The following is a 19,405-nucleotide window of genomic DNA, read 5'->3' as shown; positions in this document are numbered from 1 at the left end:
GAAAGTGGGCAAAAGTTACTAAATATGTTAGTATCTGTTATTTGACTGTGGTAAAATTGTGTCTACCTCACCACCCACAGCAACCATGAGTATGCTTATGCTTCTCTCTGGACCTTGCCGTGGTCATGACCCACTGTTTATTTATTTGACTGTTTACCCATCTGCCCAACTCTTTTAAGCACAAGTAGCCTGATTTGGATTTAATTTAGCGTCGTTTTCAAACGCTTCCCTACAGGCTGTTTTTAAGGGTATGGCACTTCTTTTTTTTTCTTGCTGTAATGGTATAAGGATGTAGAACCCTCTGAAAGCAGTATAGCCGGCTTCCCTGAAATTATAAAAATAAGATTTACTAAGGTGGAGGGAACGAATGCTCTGTGTCCAGAAAACTTTGACATCCGTAGGGTTTGTGCTGACTGACTACTGACAACAGAAGAACTTGAGGTGGTTGGACCGAAAGTCCTGCTAGTCTTTGACCTGGTTCTTACCTTTGGCTGTGCCTTGGCTGGACCTTCCTTGCCAGTGTGTGAGACAGCGTTGTAGCAGCCCCTGTTGCAGGGGACACATCTGGTGTTTCAGGTGGCGTGGTAGGCAGGGGACACCCTAGCTCCACGGCAGCTGTCCAGCGTATAAGGCTCTTTTGCAGGCTGGGACCAGCAAGATGGATTGGCCCTGGCTGTGGCTCTGTGCTGTAGCCACCTCTTTTCCTCCGTCTCCCCGCAGCGTAGGCCTTGAGCAGTGGAGCAGCAGAGAGGCTGCTGCAATGAGCAGCACTGCAGGCAGCGCAACAGCCTCTGGATCCAGTGCATGCTGCCCCGGCATGTGCTGAAGCAGGTTCCTGTGTCCTGAGTGCTTGTAGAAGTCTTGTGTTCCAAATGCATGGGCGTGAACGTTTGTAGTGAGATCGCCGTGTGCTGGCTGCCCGGTCCAGTGAGTAGCTGTTGGCAGCCTACTTGAACGGGGTGCACATGGCATCCATCCCATACACAGGGTCAGTGTGAGGGCAGGAACCAAGAGGAGTTGTACTGGGTTGGTGCTGCAGGCAGCAGATGAGAGGAGGGGAGACTCTGAGAAGACAGGATCAGAAAGAAGTTGCTCTCAGCTCGTTTTTCCAGTTGTGAGAGAGTAAGCCATGTTTTTACCTCTTACTTTGGTCATTCTTAAAAACCTCCTTTGCTTCTTGCCCTTTTCTTACAGTGGCTGTGTGTGTCTGGCACAGCTCAGCAGGTTCCGTGTGTCAGCTGTGACATAGTCATGCCTCACCTCTCTCTTGGTCATGCTGAGCGAGAAGTAAGCAAAACAGCCTTGATGAAGGCACTAAGCCTTGGTCCTAATTACACTGAGGCCAGCTGATACAGTCTTGGAAGACTTAGTTTTAAAAAATGCATTCAGTTTTACCCTCTGTTATGCAGTTAGAGTGGCCCTGGTGGGTGGGAATAAGGCCTCCTGAACTGAGGGGATGAGAATGACAGATACTTATTTTCATCAACCGGCTCTTTTTTTATTTTTTTTCTTTCCAAGAAGAAGAAAACATGAAGGTGCTATACAGAAAGATCTGTGCTTTTTTGGGGGTTTGTATTTTAGTTGTGGTGGTTGTTTTTTTTTCTTACACCCCCTTTGATTTTTCTGGACAGGTTTTACGTGACAGTGGAGTGTTTGAGTACACGTGGAAGGAACTTTCAGTTTGGCTGGAACACTTGGATAATACAAAAGAAGACAAAAAGGAAGCAGTGATTCAATTTTTGGAAAGGGTAACAACTATTCAAATTAGCTGGATAAACAATGCCAAGAATAACATTAATGGAAACTAATTATTTTTTTGCTATTGTTGAGAAACCTGTCAAAGATCAGTGGATGAATTCTGAGAAAAGCAGTGTTTGTGATTCTTTATACAGAGCTGACATCTTTCTTGTCTTGGGTGGGAGGACAGTGAAATGATTTGGAGGAAAATTAAATCCAGAAAGATAAGTTCTTATTACAGCATTGTTGATATAAAGGTAGTGTTGTGTGCAGGGGTAGCTCTTATGTCCTTTTTTCTTTATGTGGCAATACCTACCAAAATGATCAGACCCAAGTAAATTGTAACCTTTTACAAGAAAAGTTGACATTTCATGTTTACCTTTCAGGATGTTAAATGCCCCTTGCTTCCTTTTTGTTGCAGTTTCCCCAGGGACTCAGTCTATGGTAGCACTTAAGGTGCGAAATGGGACGTTTCTTTTTCAATCAGACGATGTCCCATGTACAGCAGTAACCATAGGTAGATTCCTGCAGAAGTATGTGGAAGTTGTCCTCCTAAAACTTTCCCAGATTCCAATCACTTTTAGCACACAGTCTTTCTTAAGAAGATACGGTTCTCATAGACTTAATAGCCTGTGCACTTACGTTTCTCTCTCAACCTTTGTTAACAGATCCTGTTGAAACTTGTGACGAATCCCTATCCTTATACAGATAAAGCAGCAGACCTTGTTCAGGAAGCCAGTATGCTCCAAGTTAATATGTTTAAGCAAGACTCTGATAACATCAGCATCCCCATCTCTCACATTGACGGTATGTGGCGATTCCGTCAACAAAAGAGAATTCCAAGAGTTTGTGCTAAATTTTCTAGCCCTGATTTGCACACTGATGACTGATAACTGTAGAAATCCTGCCTAAGTAAGGACCTACAGGATTCAGCCCTCCAGTTGTATTTAGTGTCAGAAGTAGAAGTCTGAATTGCAAAGTTACTACTTTACCCCCAAAAGTAATTTCTGATGCAGTTATGCAGTTTTAACAGTATTTTAAATCTCTCCTCAGGCTCCTGCAGCAGCATTTTCTAAATAAAATGAGAACTATTACAGTTCCTCTCTGTGGGGCTGCTCATATCTGTTCATCCAGGAGGAAGGTGCCGGGGTGCCCAGGGAACTTTCTTATTCCCAGGCACACAGCTGGAATTTTGCTGCTCCTGCTTTCTGGGACCAGTCACAGCCCTACTGCAGACAAACTTCTGCAGATGTGGACACTTGGACAACTTACCATGTGCTAGCTGTTCTGCTCTAACAGTCCATCTGCAGTACACAAATGTAAGATAATTGAGGTAGTTTAACAGTCAGTACCAGATGGATCAATTGCCTTGCATTGACTGTATTATAGGGACATAATGCCAGTTACAGAATACATGGTATCTTCTTCAAATGTTAAAGCTGTTAAACAAAAAGATTTGGTTCTCTGGCTATAAAGAGCTGAGAATCTCTTCAAAGACTGCTCAGGATGTTCTTTTAATGGGGAAATGGCTGCTTGCTTCATACTTTCCCATACACGTTTCTTGTCACTGTTATGCTCAGATGGGCCTTGCCTAATGCCATCAAGATAGCAGTAGGTGATGCACCTCTTCCCTTCCCTTACTTCTGTCAGCTGGGCAGCAATGTTGAAAGGCAGAAAGGAAAGTTAAGTACACAGTAAGAGACAGTGATTTTTACAGTTGCATTTACCATTATATTGCTAGACAAATATGTCTTTCATCCTTTTTTCTGCTTTGGGAATTCAGAAGCTGCCTTGTATTCCTGGAGTGTTGGATTCTACCTCTGTTGTTTCCTAGTTGGTCTGAATCCTCTGTTTTCATTTTTTTCTTCACTTAATAGATGTCCTGGATATGGTGGATGTCCTAATTGAGGGCAGTGATGGCTTAGATGAAGAAATTGGGTTCACTTTAAATGAAGACATGATTATCCAAACATTTCCATTCAGTGCTGTTGTTCCTGCTGCATTAGAGGCCAGGAATATACTGCTGCTTCAGACCGAAAATGGAACAGGTACAGACTTTTTTGTTCCTATGTATCATCTATGCTAGTGGAGTGGAAGTAGGATCATTCTTGCCAAGTGAGCTCTTTGAGACATTTTCTTATCTCTGTTACACGCAGGAGGAGGTGCAGATTCATGGTGTTCCCTGCTCAAGAGAGGCATTAAAGCTCATGAGGTGCTTCTGTCCCTTTTTTCCTGACCCTAAAGAAGCTTGCTCTGGGTTTCTGGAGTAGGGAAAATAGATGGAAATGCGGGCGTTCTATAAACGGCCATTTGACTCCAGGGAGCTCCTACTGTGGGAAAACAAATTTATCCAGGTTAGAAGGAGAGCCTGCCTTTCGCCTGTGAGATTCAGGGAAGTGAAGGAAGAGAATGACCCTAGGCTCTGAGCACGGTATAGAGGGGACTGAGGGGCAGCGGAGAGACGTTGTCCCTGCATGGACAATCTTGGCCTGGAAGCAGTTGCGCAGTATTTTAAGCACAGAGTATGCAGGTTGTGAGAGAAAGGTGGTTTCGATGGCTGTAGGCAGCTCTTCCACTGAGACCAGTCAGTAGGGGAGAGAGGACTGGACTGTTGATTTTTGACTGACTGGGCTGCATTTTGCAAAGAAAACTTCAGAGACAAAGCTCCAGGGGTGAATATTGCAAAGTTCTACCACCTCCTTGAGGAAAGGGTTTGGTTGAGTGAGGAGTCACAGGGGCAGCAGTTGGCTTCAGAGCAGAATTTGCCAACCCCACAGCACCTCACTAAGTCCTGTTTGGCTGTTGAGTAGCACCTGGGGTGGAACAGAAGTCCCAGTTCTGAAAGAAAATCCTCCTTATTTAACCAGTGTGTGTTAACTTGGGTGTGTTCCCCCCAGTACAAATCAGTTCTTTTAGGTGAGGCTTGGCTGGGGTCCTTATGCATCAAAATACAGACATGTTTAGCACAACACAGTAAAGGTGGAGTGAATTTTATGCTGCTCTGGAAGGAAAAAGGCCAACCCGAGCATGTATCTTGAAGTGGGGTGATTATTTACTTCCCCAAGGACTACTGTATGGAGGATTTTTCCAGATACCTCTGTCAGGAACACTTGTCTAGCTTATTACAAACACCTTTTAATCCTATTCAATACTTTTCCAAGTGATGCTATATGGCCTGTTGCCCAGGTCTTAAGGAAAGAGGGTTGCCCTAGTGTCTGTGTTTATGCAGATTACTTCTGCCAACAGAATTTTCTTTTATTTTTTCACTTCCTTTTTATTTTTTATTTTTTATTTTTTATTTTGCTTTTCTAGGAGCACATATCGTAGACTATCTTGTTGCTGTTTTCACTGACCTCCTGCACTCTCAGAGAGAACCCCTCGCCCTCTGCTTGATGTTCCAGCTCTATGATAAAGACCTACAGTCCCTGAAAGTTTCTAAGTATCCTCAGCTCCACCGATTTAATCAGTACTATAAACTCTGGATACCCCAGCAATCTCAGGAACCTGTGGTACGGAATACCTGAAGTCACTTGAATGCTTGAGCCAGTATTACTATAAAACCTTACAGTGTATAAAGGTTACATTTCCATCAGAAAATGCATTTACATTAAGCTAATTCTGTATTGTTCCTTGATCACATTGGGACAAAAATTTGCTCAAGGACTTTTCTGTAACAATACAAGAAGTCTGTGCTGTGATTGGGAAGTGAAGCCAGGGCTCAAGGGTTGTACAGTCACTCAGACTACAGCTCTTCATCAGGCACGGTGTAGCGTAATGTGTGATGTGGCCCGAGGAGCCACTTTACAGTGGTTGGAGTTCATGCAGCTAGAGGTTGGGAATGCACGGACCAGCTGTGCTAGGGGTTGCTGTGTTTTTCTGTTAGCCCAGCAGTGCCCATGTGCAGATTTGCCATGGGACACCTTTGACTAGCTCTGTGATAGCAGGACTCTACATGTACGCTCCTGGAGCTTCAGTCCTGCTTTTAGCACAGAACTCATTTCAAAACAGAGGTAGCTGAAGAAACTTTTGATTCATACTCATCTTTATTTTTCTCTTCTGTTATTTTTCCACTTTAAACAGTTTAAAAAACACAAAGAGGTATGCAAAGAACCTGCTGTGGCCCTGGATTCTGTATTTACCACTTTGCTAAAGGAAGCATATGAGAGAGGAGGCAATACCTTACTGGAAGATGATATCCAGAGAAAATTGAGAGACTTGGCTTCCCAGCTCCTACCTGAACAGCTTCTGTTAGGAGTAAAGCATGTGTTGCTATACCTGAAATCCACAGTGGAGAACTTTGGCAGTGTAAGAGCAATATTGTGGTGATATCGTGGGTTGGTTTGTTTTATTTTAGTGCAGCAAGTACAAATGACTTGGCTGTTAAAACTTAAGGATCCAGTTCTGCAGCTTTTTGACATACTCTGCTCTCACTGAGGCTATAGAGCACCAGACAAACTTGCACTTAATTTGTGAACAAATGTCTATCCTTCTAATTGTTGAGGAGTCTTGGATTTAAAGCAAATAAACTCCAGATTTTAATTCAGCTCCTGGGTCTCCATAAGAAGCCTCTCCAGAGAGTGAAATTCATTGGCCTGTGTTACACCAAAAGTTGCAGTACAGATCAAAATCTATAAATAGATTATTTATTTGCCACCCTGAGACTTTTCTTAGAATCAGGTTTCTACAGAGGGGATTGATTCCTTTCCACAAAAGAGTTGTAATCTAGGAAGTTTTTAGTTAATTTCTATTCCTGTTGGATCGTTATCCGTCTGCTCCCATCCTTCTATTTTCTAAACTTCCAAGATGTCTGCTATTTTCACAGCTTAGTAAAACTTCTGGTCCTCACCTTGTTGACCTCTATATGGACCTGCTGAATGGCTTGTTGTGCCGGGGAAATCAGATAGAGTTGGATAATCAACAGAAACGAGAAGAACATCAGACTGAACCAGATCTCTTTATGGACGAGGAAGCTCTGATTGCAGAGGAGTCTTCAAATGACAAGGTACCCAATCCCTTGATACACAGGTCAGAAGCTCACCTATTAGTAAACTTTGATTTGATTTATTCTTTAGGGAAATAGTTGTAAGTTTTGCTGAACCATTAATTAAAGTAAATTATCTTGAACATGAATGATTTTTGAGCACAAATTATGTTGATATTTTTTCACCGATCACCAAAACATGGAACTGGCTAAATGTGACAGCGAACAGGGGATCTGGCAGGGATCAGGCTTTGTGAGTGCTGTGACTTAATAGTCGTGAGTATTTCTGGGATTTCAGTTAGGATTAAAGTCTGTCTGTCATACTTTCACTGTATAAGGGCTTGAATAGGATTTTACTGCTTTGTAGAAGCATTATTGTGCCTTTTGCCAGGACCTCAGAAGGGCAGGGAGTGAAAGGGATACTATACATTGTATATTTCAGAGTTGTGTTGCATGGAGACAGGTTGAACCAGAGAGATGGTGCTAAGGTCTAGGAGGACGACTTAGGCACTTTGGGCATGTGGTCCAACAGTTAGAAAACTACTGTCTGGAGACTTGACCAAGCTGCATCACCCACAGTCTCAACCTCAGCTGGAATACGGTCAGGAAAGAACCTGACAGAGATCACTCACCTTTACAGAAGAAATTCTATTCCCTAAGCCCTGTGTAAAGCCTGATTATGAAAATTATCTGCTTGGAGGAGTGAATTGTTGCCCACCCTTTCATCTGTTCTGTGGATTTATGGAGATTAGAATGGAATTGTATTGACAAACCCCAGAATATACAGTTTTCTGCTTGAAGCATGCTTAGACATGTGGAGAATGCTGAGTGAAGGCATGCTTCTGTCATGTTAACCCCAGACAGCAACTAAGCATCATGTAGCTGCTCACTCAGTCCTTCTCCCCACCTCAGTTTAATAGGACAGCAAGGGAGGAGAAAATATGATGGTGGTGATGATGATAATAATAGTAATAATCATAATGATATACAAAACAAGTGATGCACAATAAAGTTTCTCACCACCCGCTGAGTGATGCTTAGCCAGTTCCCAAGCCATGGTGCCCTCAGCCAACTCCCCCCGGTTTATTTATTGAGCATGACATCACATGGTATGCAATACCCCTTTGGCCAGTTTGGGTCAGCTGTCCTGGCTGTGCCCCATCCCAGCTTCTTGCTGGCAGGGCATGAGAAGATGAAAAGTCCTTGACTAGTGTAAGCACTGCTTAGCAACAGCTAAAACATCAGTGTGTTATCAATGTTATTCTCATACTAAATCCAAAACAACACTATACCAGCTACTAGGAAGAAAAGTAACTCAAAACCAGGACATCCTCTCACATTATAAATGTTGGAAGAACGGTATTTATGTGCTTGTAATTCGTTAATATTTTTATCCTCTGACCAGTTAATAAACAATTTCATGTTCAGTAATTGTAATAAACATGCTCTGGAAAATAAGCAGATGAATGATTCCTCCCTCCACCTATAATTATCCATTCAGTGATATTGTTACAATCATTTCTTACAGACACTAGAAGATACGCTCCTGTTGATTTTTAGACATCCTATGCTGGAGAGTTGGTTCCTGGCTTTAGAACAACGTTCTGTTCCTCAGCACAGTTTAAACCCTGTCACTGTGAAGCTCCTCTCGGCTCATCTCAATGCTGGTGTGCTCCAGCTGTTGAGAACGGGTGCGCCCATGCTGCAGAGCATGAATCACAAACATGTTTTATCAAAGTATTTTGAAGCTATCACAAAAAGTGTCTTGAAAGAGCTACAGGCTTTGGGGAAAGACAGAAGCCAGGTCTCTCCCAAGAAGTCTCACCAGCTGGAGGCTCTGGAGGAGTTGCATATATACATGGCAGCAGCTCAGCTGAAGGAGATCACTTTAACCATGCTGCGACTTCCTGAGATGAGCTTGACTACTCAGAAATCTGAAAAGTCCCCTAAAAAAGGGAAACAATTAAGCTTCTATGGACAGATTTTGGTGCAGCTCCTCACAGAGAGCTACAAAAGGCAGCCCCAACAAGGAGAGCTACTGCTATCCACAGAGCTCATTAAAGCTTTGGGGATATTGATGTCAGCATCAGCCAGCAAAGATTTGGAGAAAGTTTTCCTTCAGGCTCTCCAAAGCGAGCCAGTCCTTGCACACGCAGTCAGTGTAGGTGTGCACGTTCACTGCCTTAACCAGAGGTCAGAAACCTCCCTTGCCATTGTGGGCATGCTGATAAAACACTGTAGGACTCACCTGCTGCAGTTTGAGCTGTGGTGTTTGAGCAGTGCTACTGCAAAGTACCTCAGGAAAAACATGGACAGCTTTCTTCCACTTCTTAATGTGTATTTGCAATGCAGAGACCAGTATGATATCACCCGACCTTCCACAGGTAAAGCCACTAAATTTTACTCCTTCCTCTGAAAGGCTTTTTATGGAGGAAATGCAGAACGGTACCTTTGCTACCCTCGATTGTGTTTTCTTCTTCATCATAATAACTTTTCAGTATTTTGAACACCCCTGGGTAGTTAAAATACTTCTATTGGTACTTCTTGGGAATATTGTTTTGGTTTTGTCTAAGGTTAGCAAGCAATTCAAGAATATCATCCAGAGATCTACCCTGAAGCTGGATAGTTACAAATGGCAGGGTGTGTGGAACAGCATAGGCAAATGCCTGATTTTGTCATTTGGGAGGCCAAATTCCCAGTGTAGGCTCTGCTGGCCTTAAAGTCTTGGATCCTCTGCACAATAAGTAGAGATGATAAGAATTTGCATGTCTAAGTTCTAATGGTTCTCTTGTAAGTACCTCTGTGGTATAAAAGGTAAAGGACTGTAGTGAAGGTTTGTTGTTAGACTGAAGCAAAGTACTCTTACAGTTGCTGTTGCCCATTTTTTTCTTTTGAAGCCCTTATTTAATACTTAGTGCATAGAAAATCTGTCTTCATGCTTAGTTGAGTATAGGAGGTAAAAACTTTCTTTCAGACATAGATGGAACACTGTCTGGTGAGTGGAATGCCATAGCCATATGGTTTTGCATAACGTAAGCTTTCACTTTTACAAGTGTAAGAGTCCAAAACTTTCTTCTAAAATAAATCTCCAAATATAGTTTCCTACAGTAATGCCTTCCTAACCTGGCAGTCCAAAACTTTCCGAACTAGCAGCAGCATTAAATTAACAAGACTGTTAAATTTTCTACCAGCAAAACTGCAAGTTAGGATTCAACTTGACAGAACATGATCGCTTTGATTTAATTTCTCTTATTGCATAGAAATGTGCATAGCAACAGAAACAGGCTGACTGTAGCTGTTGGTGGAGGTGGATAGCTCTATCTAGGAGAAGTTCAAGTAGTGAAAAGACCTAAAAGAACTAAACCTTTCTCTAGCACCCAAGGCACACCAGTGGTTTCATTTTTGAACGCTAGAAGGGGAAACTGCTGTATGAGTGACTTGATTTATAAAGTATCTGTTTGTTAAACTTCTGTCTGTTGATGTGAGACAAAATGTCCTTGAGCCCAGGGTCAGAAAACTGGTAAGGTTTCATCCTTCCTGAGATGCAAGGACAAGGTTTCTTATCAGGAAGTTGTTCCTCTTTTGGAGGTCTGCATTGCTTGCTTGTGTCTAATAGTTTCAGCTGTGTAGCAAGTGGTTGTCTGGTACATATGCTAAATACTTCCTAATGATGCTATGGAGCAATGCAGAGTGCACTTCTCTGTAGCAGATTAGCAGCTACTGTAGTGTAATTTCCTAGAAACTAAGTAATCTGGAGCTTGATTAGAAAAGTGGTTTGGGATTTCTGTAATTATAAATCTGTTGTTGCTTAGCACACTTAGATGGTGAAACCTGCATCCCCTGCTCTCTCTGAACAGTGGCCTCAGCTGTTACATCTGTCTTGAGGAAAGCTCTGTGGAAGGAGCTCTGCAGTGTATTTCAAGACACAGAAGCATCGCATGAGACCACTGTGAAACTGCAAGTTCTTTCGAAGCTGTTGCCATCTTCAGAAAGCAAGGGGCTGCGAAAGCTTATTGACCAACTTCCTGCTCTTCTTGAGAAGGCAGAAAATAATGAAAGGTAGGCAAATCCAGTTGCCCTGCTTGTCCTAGGTTTGTCCCGTAGGTTTGTCCCATAAAACATTGTGATAGATATGGATGAATGCAAATATTGTGAACAATAATAGCATCCTCTCCTTAGAGAATCTGTCACTTCAGAGCTTTGGCAGCCAGGCATCTTTAGCATATACAAAAGCATGTTAAAAATTAAGAAATAAATATCTTTTGGCAGTTGGACAGTGGCAGATGCCATATCTAGAGTGCTTGAAAACTCTGAAGAGCTGCATTCCTGGAGAAGACGCCTGTTATCAGCCTGCATGAAGGGGTTAATTGTCATGTACAACAGCAGTAAAGATGAAAGCAAGGAAGAAATGGAGAGGTCCATGCTGCTGAGGCTAGAAGAATTATTGGTGAGACTTCTTTTTATCTGCATTGCCAGAATGCGACTGTGTGGATATGTGTTTTTGTGCTCTTGTATCTTGGGTAAATATAGACTGGAGTTTATTTTCTGTTTTATAGATAATGGCTTCTGTGGGCTTTTAATAGCTTTTACAGAGTTAACTTAGCCCTGCTAATCCTTTATAAGAAGCAATTTTGAGCTGTTCTTGATGACGGCTTTCTGCTAACGGTCCCCTTTGAAAAATCAGAGTTTGAGGTGTTCAAGAGTTAAAAATCAAAGGGTGCCAACGGATGCTTTTATTAAAAGGGGAAAAAAATAAGAGTGATGGAGACACTTTTGACAAGACCTGCCTGCCATGCTCTCTGAAGTTTGTGGCAGAAAATCCGGTTGATCATAGACAGAAATCCGGACTTTGATTGTAAAGAATGCTACTTGATCATTCCCCCTGTACTACTGTTTCTTTCGTAGTTCAGTTAGGTAGGCAGATCCACGTAAGACATAAAAATTAAAGTCTCTGCAGGCAGCGAATGCCTTTGACCTCTTGCTGGCTGCTGGCGAGACTGCCTTTTAAGTACATGATTGATTGTACAGGACAGGAGTCTTGCAGGCCCTGAGGGGCTACCTCATAGTCTTCATCCTGATGGTGTTCACAGGCCTGACAAGGTTAGCACCTACCATTACAGCGGCTGCTGGCATGTACAGCTGTCAGTCTTCTTAAAACTGATTGTTGTTTATTGTGGTTTATAGCATTTCAGGGAAGATGAGCTTTTGTAAAGAACACGTACACCCAACCACCCCTGTTTGCCACATGCAAAGGTTGGTTAGCTTAAGCATATTGTAGGTACACAAAAACCTAGTACTGAATCTCTTGCTTTGACTTGATGACTTTTTATTCCTTTCACACTTTGGGAGTGTGAAGAGTTTGAAGACTGAGGGCTTTTTGGTACCTGCAGACCAGCTTGCTTTTTAATTGCACACAGCGCATATGCTCCTTTGCTCCCAGGACGAACAAAACAAGACTTGCAGTTTCATTTGAATCAGGAGGTAGTATTGTTGTATCCAAGAGCTTTCTTCCCTGTTATCCTTTGATTATCCCATCTGAGTCTTAGGCTTGCATGTTGTTCATGTGTCTGTTGAACAAAAATTTCTGGTCTTGATCTGTAGAAGCTCTATGTGCTAAGTGTAAACATATGTTTTTACTTACTACATGCACAGCGCTTTGTTGAAGAAATGGACCCAGATGACTGGTACAGCCTTGTGAAGACAGGACTCAGGTAAGTAATTTTGAGATGCACCAAAGGTGCTGTAGGAGGTACAGTTCTGTTCACTTGGCCTTGTTCTGCATTATACTGGAAACACCCTGTCTCCCTTGAAATTCAGTCAGATTTGATGCTGCTGCTTGTTTCTCAGGATGCACTTTGTCACATCCACTGGCTTCATTGGAGCCTGAACCTGCACAACTGCAGGCAGATTTGGATTTTATGCTCCATTTAGGGTAATTAACATAGCTAACTGGAGAGCTGGACTAGCCAGCTATGCCAACTAGCTTTGGCATAAAGAAGTTTCATGCTTATGTAACTTCTTTTTATTTAAGATATTTCTTAAATACAATTCACATGAAAACAGAGTCAGATCTTTCACCTTTAAATGTAAACCATTTAAATAAAAGAAATGACAAATAGTTTAGGATGATCTTAGCTTCAGTGTTTATCTGAAGGGTTGTTGTCTGAAGGTTAGTGGGCAAAATTCTAATCTTTTATTAAGATCAGTGCAGCTACAAATGTGACTGTGTGTTGATTCTCCTTTATTTTTTTTATAATTAAGACATCAGTATAGCTTAAAAAGAATTAAAACAGCTCAGAGAAAGAGGTGCACGTGTTTTCATTTCTTTTTCATTTGTTTTGGCTTTAAGTTTACTTTCTTTGTAAAGTTCTGATTTCTCAAATCTTTTTCAAGCAGGTTTCCTTGGGTTTGGTTGGGATCTGACTTTTCTGTGATCCTTGCTTCTAAAGGTACCGCTACAGAAATGAAGCATTTTTGAAAGTCCTGAACATCGCTATTCAGTTATTATACAAGAAAGAATCCTCACTTAGTCAGAGATTAGTCAAGCTCTCCAAACTTCACATGATGGTCACGCAGCACTCTCTATTTTTGTCAGCCATACTGAGGTCAAGAGAAGAAGATGGCACAAACATACAAACAAGAGGTATTTTTTAATCATCTTCTTCCCTTTAACTATATTTAGTAATCTTGTCTTTCTTGCTTTATATTCTATCCATTCAGTAACCTATCCACCTACATATACTTGCAGAGCTATTAAATAATTCCAGGATATTAGCATTTATTTCTAAATTGTACCTCTACTTGGACCCAAATGTTGCATTCATTTTATGGCTGTCAGTTTCAAATGCTTATGTTTTAGAAGACTACTGAAAAGGTGGGTTTGGGGTTTTTTGTTTGTTTGTTTTTTAACCCTGTTGAAATCTTGAATTGATTCTTTTGGTTTCTATGAGGCTGTTAGTGTGAGATCACTTGTAGGTGCATATAGGTTCTGTTAGAAACATGTGAGAGATTTAAACCTGTTTTAAAATAGGTTGATATAGAAGATTTTAAGTTGATTTTGCAAGTTGTTTCAAAAATGTTAATTTAATAAATGTGTATTTGATACTGCGACCTTTTCAAGGAATATCCTTCCATGAGTGATATAAATTGGGTGCTAGTTCATGTGTAGGATTGGCTTTGTTTCTTCATCTCTGTCAACTGAAATACAACCTGACCTTGAACCAATCATTTAATCTACGTAGACCTCAGCCTTTTCCCACTGTGCAGGGTTTTGAGATTCAGTGATATTGAAGGAGCTATATAAGAAAAGGGGAGGAAATTCTCAGGGCAGTATGTTGATAACAAATTTTGTGTGTATTGGTGAGCAACATGTAAATAAACTTTAAAGTTTTAAATTACCTGAAAAGAGCAAAAAGCTCTTGGAAGTCACAAATTCAGTGAAATTAAAAAATAAGTAATAGATGCGGCTGCATACTGTATGTGTTTTACCTTTTGAATGTATCTCTGCAGAGCAGCAAGATGGATTCTTTGAGGCTAACCTCAGTAATTCAGAAACTTGGTGTCAAGAGTGCATTCATTCAGGCTGTTGTCTTTATGATCTGTTTTGTTTTGACATACATTTTATATTCTGTAGATACTAGGAGCAAAAAGTCTGTGCCTTTTCAGATACTGGGAGTAAAGAAATCTGGATTCAGGTCTTGAATCTGCCACAGATACCCTATTTGCCTTTCAGTAATCTGGTTGCTTATTTGATCTGTTTCTCAAATAGTTATAAAATAAAGATGGATAATTTTTGTACGCCCCAGGACGGAGTTCCTGTAGCTTGCTAATGAACTGGATTCTACAATGATGACCCCTGTTTAAATGCACAGTGCAGAAGCATTTTGATAAGTTACTGCAGCTTGGGTGTGAACTTACAAGTGAACTTACAACTTCTTGAGTAGCTTGGGGACGTTTCTGGGATGTCTGCCTTTACTCTCTGCAACTCCTGAGATAATTTAAGATACATTCCTGGGAGAGGAAGGAGCTGCAGTATGGTAGGCTAGGGTATAGTGCTGCTTTTTAACCAGAGAGCAAATATGTACACATGGGAAGTTTCTGCAGGGTAGTATACCACGTTGTGGACCTTACCTCACAATAACATTTGTGTGTCCAGCTTGGAAATAGTTTTAACTTCTTCAAAAACAGTTGTTCCACTTGAATTAAATGCATTGTAATCATCCTTCAGTGTAGACGGGGAAATGGCTTTTGGTATTTATAGAGATGGATCTTGATCTAAAATGTACAGTAGTGCATCTGTTTAGAAAGGATGTAGGGGGGGGTGGTATTTATATACACGCTATCTAACTGAGAGAGAAACAAAGCTAAAGCTGTGTGTTTATTTCAGAGGCCTTGGTGGATATACTGCTGACAGTTGTGAAACTCAGCCCATCTCTCTGTGAGAGCAGTCACCTTGCCGTGTTGCTGGGTGCCTACGGAGCTACACTGAGTGCTGTAGGTAAGTGTGTTAGCCTGGGAAAGGTACTTCCTACTACATCTGGTTTTCATCTTCATAGGTGACTGACTTTGGGTTTCATCTTGGTTTTTAGATCAGAAGATACTGCTACTGCTTCAGTTATATGAGAAGAATAATCAAAGTCTTATAAATTCCAGGTAAGCCGACCACCTTCCTTTGTTTGACTAACTGCACAAAAATAAGCTGTCTCACAACTGACGTTTTTCCAGGGTCTTATTTTTAACTGAGATAAACAGTGAGCAAGGTCAAACCTAGAGGTGAATGTTGCTTTTGGAAACGTTTTTCCTATGTATTTCCTGCTCTTAATGTAATTCTCATGTGTTGCCCAAACTTTCAAGTGTCTGTGGATCGGGTGAGGGACTGTCTCATTTCAGTAGTCACTCTCCATAGTAAGAACCCACTATAGGGATTTCATCACAGATGAAGGCCAAAGCACAAGTTGCTAGTGTAGGACTCCTTCCCCTTCCCTGTTCCTTGGGATACAGCATTTGATACTCAGTGCAGCCTTTGCCGTTTTCAATGATCTTGCCCCTGCGTGCATGATACTCTGCTCTGGTGCTTTGCTGGAGAGGAGAGGAATATGCCAGTGGAGGGGTGAGTGTATAACCTCTTCCATTAACACATGTATTGTTAGTTTTGGGGTACTAATACATGGTATCAATGCCTTCCTTGTCTTTCACCAGTCTGGACTGCAGCTCTACTTATAATGCAACCTTGCTTCATAAGAGAGAACCATGTATTGTATAAAATAGTTGGTTTCTTTTCAGGCCCTGTCCCCAAACAGTCCACCAGGAAGACTGTTGCTAACAGATAGTTCCTACAGATGCTGGTGGTTTTGCTCTGCCTTGCTCAAATGCACTTTTCTGTCTTTGAGGTATGGGCATAAATATTACCAGCAATGCAAGAGTACTGGCTCAGGCATTTGGAGCAGGACAGGACTCTGAATTAAGAACCTCCCTTAGCTTTGTCTGAGAATATAGATAATCCTTGCAGTCTGTGAAGGGGGACAGGAAATGAAGGTACTCATTGGCAGGGAATTGAAGTGGCTTCTGGAAGCCAGGGTTGTGGCAGTAGCCTCATCCTGCATAAATCTTTACTGAAAGTGTTTGCAAATGGGCAGGTGTTATGTGAGAAGGAGACTGATTTCAGAGGTAGTTAGGTCCCAAAACTTTTGTAGCCTTTTTAAAGGAAAAACAATTTCATACTGTACCCTGAAGTGAATTGCTAGTCAGACACTTGGTTAGACTTGATCCCAGCACTGAAGAGTTTGAGTGAATATAGAGAATGTTCAGCAAAAGTGCTGTACGTGCAACCCAGCAGAGCCAGACTTGTGTTACTCTTAGGTTCTGGGTGATAAGAAGCCTAACACCATCCCTCCAGCTGCCTCACTGACAGTGAGGCATGCTGCTAGCAGTACCCACATAATAAATGACAGTATCAATAGCACTTTAAACACAATAGCAAAGTAAGTGGAGTCTAAGGAGCAACCCGGAGGAGAAGACTAAGGATTTATGTTTTACTGAACTGCTGTGATGCTGTTTCGAAATACTGATTTCATTTGAGACAACCTTGTCTGACCAGGTCTTGACCACTGTCTCTTCATGAAGCTGCTATCATACTCACCTGCATTGTAGCATTAAAGAAAAAAGTGGGTTTTGTGAGAAGGTAAGTTTTGACTCAGATTAACAGGGTACGAAATAGTTAATGAGACGCCCTCAGACTGAATTTGAAAAGCTTTTGGATGGATGAAAAAGGTGTTGCCAGGGAAACGAGTTCTGGTTTCAAGTTCCCACAGGATAATAAGTACAAGTGAAGGGAAAATTTAAATACTAATTTATATCCTCTGTAATTGCTTTTTGCTCAGAGCTAGTAGTCTGTTGACTAACACCTTTACTTTTAACAATGTTTAAGAATCCTGCTATGGGGTCCAGCAGCTGTGGAGCATCACAAGACTTGCAAGAGTCTAGGGAAATCACTATGGCAGCAGCCAAGCATGGAAGAGATTCTGTGTCTGCTAGATCGAGAAAAGATGATGAAGACAATTCTATCTTTCCCTCAGCATCGCCGTCTTCTGTCATCACAGGTGCTTTGGTTCAGACTGCTGAATTATCCATCTTTTGATTAAGAAAAAGAGCCTTTCACTTTAGTAATTTATTTCTTGCATTCATGTAGTACGTTCCAATTTGTTTACATCATAGGAGGCCTGGAATTAATTCTTTAGGAGTACTTTTCAAATGAACTGCAATACATGAACCACATCTTGTCAGCAGGTGTGATGTGCAGCATTGCAAAGATTGCCATGTATAAGTGAGACCAGAGTTTAACTTTTAAACAGTTGATAAAATTGATTGCCCAAGGATCCACTGACAGTGGGCTCTTCAGTCTTTCATCCAGTTTGCTAACATGCTTCTATACCTGTTTGTGCTAGTCAGGGGAAATAGTTTTGGAACCCTAATAGTGAAAGCCAGATTTAAACACAAGCATGTCTCACCCTGTGTTGCATTATATTTTGCAAGGTTTAGTATCGCTGCTTTATAATGGGATGAGGTGGTTGGGGAAGTTTGAAACCAAGCTGGAAAATGGTGGTGTTCCTTACAAATACTGGTTTTGGTTTGGTTTCAGGAGGTTCAAGAGTCACTATATAGAGATGAAAGTGTCAAGAGTCTTGATGATTTCTATGATCCTTGTTTTCTACTTCAGCTCTTCAGTGAACTGACCAGACCAGGTAAAGTGAATGTTTGTCTTCAATATTTAGTGTCATTTTACTCTGCTGCAGGAGCTGCATGGCTCTATCTGTAGCTCTGTTATTCTCAATCTAAAACTAATACTACAAAGAAATTTGTGCCTGGTTTTGGAGAGAAGAAACATGCATTATGTGCCCAGCTACTGCATTGCATTGTAATTGTCAGAATTAAAAAGTAACCAGGTATAATTGGCATTAAAGTTTTTTGGTTTGTTTTAAGGCACTTTTCCAAATAATGCAGTATCTCTAGTGAGATTTGGCTACTCGGAATTAGAGCAGCGTAGCAGCAGATGGGCGTGCCTGCCAAGCTGCTCTTGTCCAGATGACCAGATGACCAGGTGCTCCCTCATAGCTCTTCTAAATGTAGTGGGTTAACGTAGAGGGACTGATCTGCTTAAGATGAGGAGAGTTTTTTTAAACTGGGAATGGAAACAGCTTGGAAGAGACAAAAAGTAGACAAAGATTTATGTTCTCTGATCTGTCAGTGTTCTGTATATCACAAAAACCAACATAATGTAATTATAGCATAAGAGGCATCAGTAGAGAATATTCCCCACTGGAAGGTTGTATTTTTTTCTGGTGAATGTGTACAGCTGTATTCTGCATCAGCTATGGTGTCACAGTGCCATGATGAACCAAACAGGCGTGGGAGGGATGGTGCCTTCTGCTGCTACATGCAGTGCCCCTCCTGCAGCTGATAGGACTGGGCTGATCTGGGCTGCTTTGTGGCTGAGTTTTTGGGAGAAGTAATTGGCTCCTTGCGGCTGTGCTCTGAGTGGGAGCTGGGCAGGGGTAGGGCAGGTTGGAGAACGTGACCTGCAATGTTGGAGGAGTTCTCCAGGCATAGACCAGAAGCTGCCATTGCTGGGGAAGGGTGAAGTTGTTTCCTGGCCGGAGTGAATCTCTGCAGGGGTGTTGATTTCTGTGAGGGACAGTGTGACTGAATGGACTGGAGATCTGGCCTGTTACAGGCTGTGGTCATAGCATCGGGAAACTTCAGCCAACGCATTTTCCATCAAGCAGAGATGCATGGGGCCATTGTATGTCACGACTAAACCTGTGCTCAGAATTGTTTGATGAGAATTTACATTTGATGAGATCTACATGATGCTTGAAAACAAACTGCTTAGACTCATTTTTCTTGTTTGACATGACCCTGCTTTGCATATGCATATGCATATCCCTTCACAGGTACACTGTCTATTTAGAGAGCCCCTAAGGATCAAAGTGAGACAAGTATCATAAGGAATTTCCTAACCAGCTCCTTCCCTGTGTTGATTATGGTTAACCACTGTGTAGTTACGGCTGGATTTGGCTTTCCACAACAATAACATCCAAAGCAATTGGCAGGCTGATAACTGTCTGTCAGCGAAATCATACTTATAGTTCTTCTTTGTTCACCTATACCCTTATAGTACTGTACCTGTTT

General features: G+C 41.7%; 1 protein-coding gene across 1 annotated transcript in view; it reads left to right on the top strand.

Moving 5' to 3' along the window:
- Positions 1-19,405, top strand: part of URB1 (URB1 ribosome biogenesis 1 homolog (S. cerevisiae)) — a gene marked incomplete at its 5' end in the record, with an annotated part of 50,125 nt that overhangs the window by 19,039 nt on the left and 11,681 nt on the right. The window contains 15 exons of the mRNA XM_010284439.1: positions 1,632-1,748; positions 2,406-2,544; positions 3,615-3,785; positions 5,050-5,246; positions 5,818-6,042; positions 6,560-6,739; positions 8,247-9,102; positions 10,576-10,777; positions 10,988-11,165; positions 12,371-12,429; positions 13,168-13,361; positions 15,105-15,215; positions 15,307-15,370; positions 17,145-17,316; positions 17,856-17,958. Of these exons, the coding sequence (XP_010282741.1) occupies positions 1,632-1,748; positions 2,406-2,544; positions 3,615-3,785; positions 5,050-5,246; positions 5,818-6,042; positions 6,560-6,739; positions 8,247-9,102; positions 10,576-10,777; positions 10,988-11,165; positions 12,371-12,429; positions 13,168-13,361; positions 15,105-15,215; positions 15,307-15,370; positions 17,145-17,316; positions 17,856-17,958 (2,968 nt within the window). The remainder of the gene's footprint in view (positions 1-1,631; positions 1,749-2,405; positions 2,545-3,614; positions 3,786-5,049; positions 5,247-5,817; positions 6,043-6,559; positions 6,740-8,246; positions 9,103-10,575; positions 10,778-10,987; positions 11,166-12,370; positions 12,430-13,167; positions 13,362-15,104; positions 15,216-15,306; positions 15,371-17,144; positions 17,317-17,855; positions 17,959-19,405) is intronic.

This window comes from Phaethon lepturus, unplaced genomic scaffold (assembly GCF_000687285.1).
Source record: "Phaethon lepturus isolate BGI_N335 unplaced genomic scaffold, ASM68728v1 scaffold5843, whole genome shotgun sequence".
Taxonomy (NCBI): Eukaryota; Metazoa; Chordata; class Aves; order Phaethontiformes; family Phaethontidae; genus Phaethon; species Phaethon lepturus.
The sequence above is the reverse complement of the archived record's forward strand: the minus strand, read 5'-3'. Positions and strand labels throughout refer to the sequence as shown.